Below are 2,500 nucleotides of genomic sequence, written 5' to 3'. Positions count from 1 at the left end.
TCGTGTGCAGGCTGCCCGGCAGCACCACGCCGGCCTTGCACATGCATCTGCGCTGGTTTGGGGTGCAAGGGTGACGCACACGCCCCAAGCAACCGCTGTCAAGTTGCATCTTTCGTGCAAATCGTCGGCAAAATAAAGGAAATTTCAACCACCATCATCCACGATGGGCGATGATGTTTTTGCCTAATTTCGAGGTGTTGAGCGACGACGATGAAAGGATGAAGGCGAGCTGCCACCAACTCACCAAAGCGGGCACGACAAGACATGCCCAAGCCGGTAACCAAGAAGCACCTGACTCCTCAGGAGATCGTGGAGATATGTGCTTGCCTGAGGAACATGAGGGGTCAGGGAACCCTGACAGAGAAGGAAACGCTTCTGGTTTTGCATGTGTACATGCAGTTGAAATTGGCACACTTGGAGAACCGGAGGAAGTCCAAGGGCAAGCGCTCGAATGGCCAGGTCGATGAACGTGCTGCTAAGCAGTTGGGGTATGTTGACACTCTTTTGTTAGTGTGCAAGCTGACGTGTTTGCATGTGTCAACTGTGACATGATTCATTCGCATGGCCGACCCCACTTCACTCGTTTACCTCGGTCTGGAACAACACAGGGTTGGCCTCAGCACTGTGCGTCGGAAGTATGCAATGCTCAACAAGCTGTTGCGAGAGCACGGCATAGATGTGAGTTGAGGAGATGTACCTGCTGTGGTCAACTCATACACCAGGATGCTGTTTGTCTCAGATCTGCTCTCCCCGCTCATATAACATGAGCAGCGTGTGTCTAAGGCCCTGCGACTCTTTCTGTTGATATAGCGCTGACAAGAGGTGGCAAGAAAAAAAAGGAAAGAGCGCAAGGGCATCCGTGAATCGAGCGGCTTATCGACATCATGCATAGAGCCATCGAGGGGGTTCAGCTCCACGTGTGCGAGCGAGGCATGGGCACACATCAGGGAACGCCATGTCTACAGCCTGTGCAACCTCACCGCATGTGATCCGGTCGCGGGCTTGAACACTTGTTTGTCAGCGCAAGCAACGCGACAATTTCTGCGTCACAAATCTGCCCCAGTTCCATCATGTTTCGTGCGCGGATGAGTCGCTGAAACAGGAACACGCACATGTGCTCGCAGGTGATACACGCACAAACATGCAGAGTTATGTCCGAACAAACATATGCGCAAGTGCCAATGACGCGAACAAACCGCTGGCTCTGCGTGTGTGTGTGTGTGTGTGTGTGTGTGTGTGTGTGTGTGCATGCACATGTGCCCATGCTGCTGTGTTGTCGATGTTTCTTCGCATGTGCAATGTTCCCTTTTCGTGTCTCACGTGGCTCAATTGCCTGTAGGTGTATCTCGATGAATCATGCATTGACAGGAACTACAACAGCAACAGAGACTCCCTGTATGACCCCAACGACGGTCAAGACATGCACAGTCATCGCAAGATCAAGCGGGGTCGGCGCTACTGCTTTGCCCTCGCAGTTCAGGGCCCGGATCCGCGCGTGTGCACCGTCAGTGACCGCAACGACCGCGCCCTCGCCGGTCCTGTTCCAGGCACGAGCTGGATCTTCGACCCTGGCAGCGCACTGCAGCGTGAGCGGCGACAACAACAACAGCAGCAACAACAACAACAACAACAACAACAACAACAACAACAACAACAACAACAACAACAACAACAACAACAACAACAACAACAACAACAACAACAACAACAACAGCAGCAGCAACAACAACAACAACAACAACAACAACAACAACAACAGCAACAGCAGCAACAGCAGCAGCAGCAGCAAGCACCACCACCTCCTCCTCCGCAACCATCATCGTCACTTCAACCCCAAACACGAATGTTTGGTGTGTGTGTGTGTGTGTGTGTGTGTGTGTGTGTGTGTGTGTGTGTGTGTGTGTGTTTCGTCTGCTTGCTCGCCTGCACGCACCCTTGCTCTTCGCATATGCCTTGAGTTAAGTCTGGGAATCATGAAAGCAGAAAGGGAGGCCAGGCGCGACTCGTTGCCAAAAATCGAGTGGAGTGTGTGTGTGTGTGTGTGTGTGTGTGTGTGTGTGTGTGTGTGTGTGTGTGTGTGTGACCGCGTGTCGGTGTTGACAACACTGTTGGTGTTTGTTTACAAGTCGTTCTGCGACAAACAGAACAGAACACAACACGCACACGCACACACACACACACAGCGCCAAGGAAGGGGCTATTCGTCCATGAGGTTGAGCTTCCGGTTGTGCTCGCGCCGCTTGTTGTGCAGCTTCTTGAGCTCCACGGGGTTGATGGGCATGCCGCCAATGCCCGCGTTCTTGCGCCGGCGCGCATCCCGCTTGAGCTCGTGCGATCGCGCTTTGCGCCGCAGCGCCTGGAGTAAATAAAGGAGAATGGTGGGGTGAGCAACTGGCTGGCGCGGTATCGTGCAACGCAAAACAAAAGGGGCGTGCACAGTACAGTCGGGCCAACCCCCTGTGCCTCTGATGAAGACGCGAACGCACACACACACACACAC

General features: G+C 53.6%; 2 protein-coding genes across 2 annotated transcripts in view; one reads left to right on the top strand and one right to left on the bottom strand.

The window, feature by feature from the left end:
- Positions 1–264: 264 nt before the first annotated feature.
- Positions 265–1,977, top strand: PTSG_03382 (uncharacterized protein; the record flags this gene model as incomplete). The annotated part of the gene is made up of 4 exons (XM_004995912.1): positions 265–488; positions 609–678; positions 1,340–1,850; positions 1,964–1,977. The coding sequence occupies 4 exons, from the start codon at positions 265–267 to the stop codon at positions 1,975–1,977; spliced, it is 819 nt and encodes a 272-aa protein (XP_004995969.1).
- Positions 1,978–2,197: 220 nt separating this feature from the next.
- Positions 2,198–2,500, bottom strand: part of PTSG_03381 (uncharacterized protein) — a gene marked incomplete at both ends in the record, with an annotated part of 6,348 nt that continues 6,045 nt past the window's right edge. The window contains one exon of the mRNA XM_004995911.1: positions 2,198–2,356. Within this exon, the coding sequence (XP_004995968.1) occupies positions 2,198–2,356 (159 nt within the window). The remainder of the gene's footprint in view (positions 2,357–2,500) is intronic.

Source organism: Salpingoeca rosetta, assembly GCF_000188695.1.
Source record: "Salpingoeca rosetta unplaced genomic scaffold supercont1.7, whole genome shotgun sequence".
NCBI lineage: Eukaryota > Choanoflagellata > Craspedida > Salpingoecidae > Salpingoeca > Salpingoeca rosetta.
The sequence above is the reverse complement of the archived record's forward strand: the minus strand, read 5'-3'. Positions and strand labels throughout refer to the sequence as shown.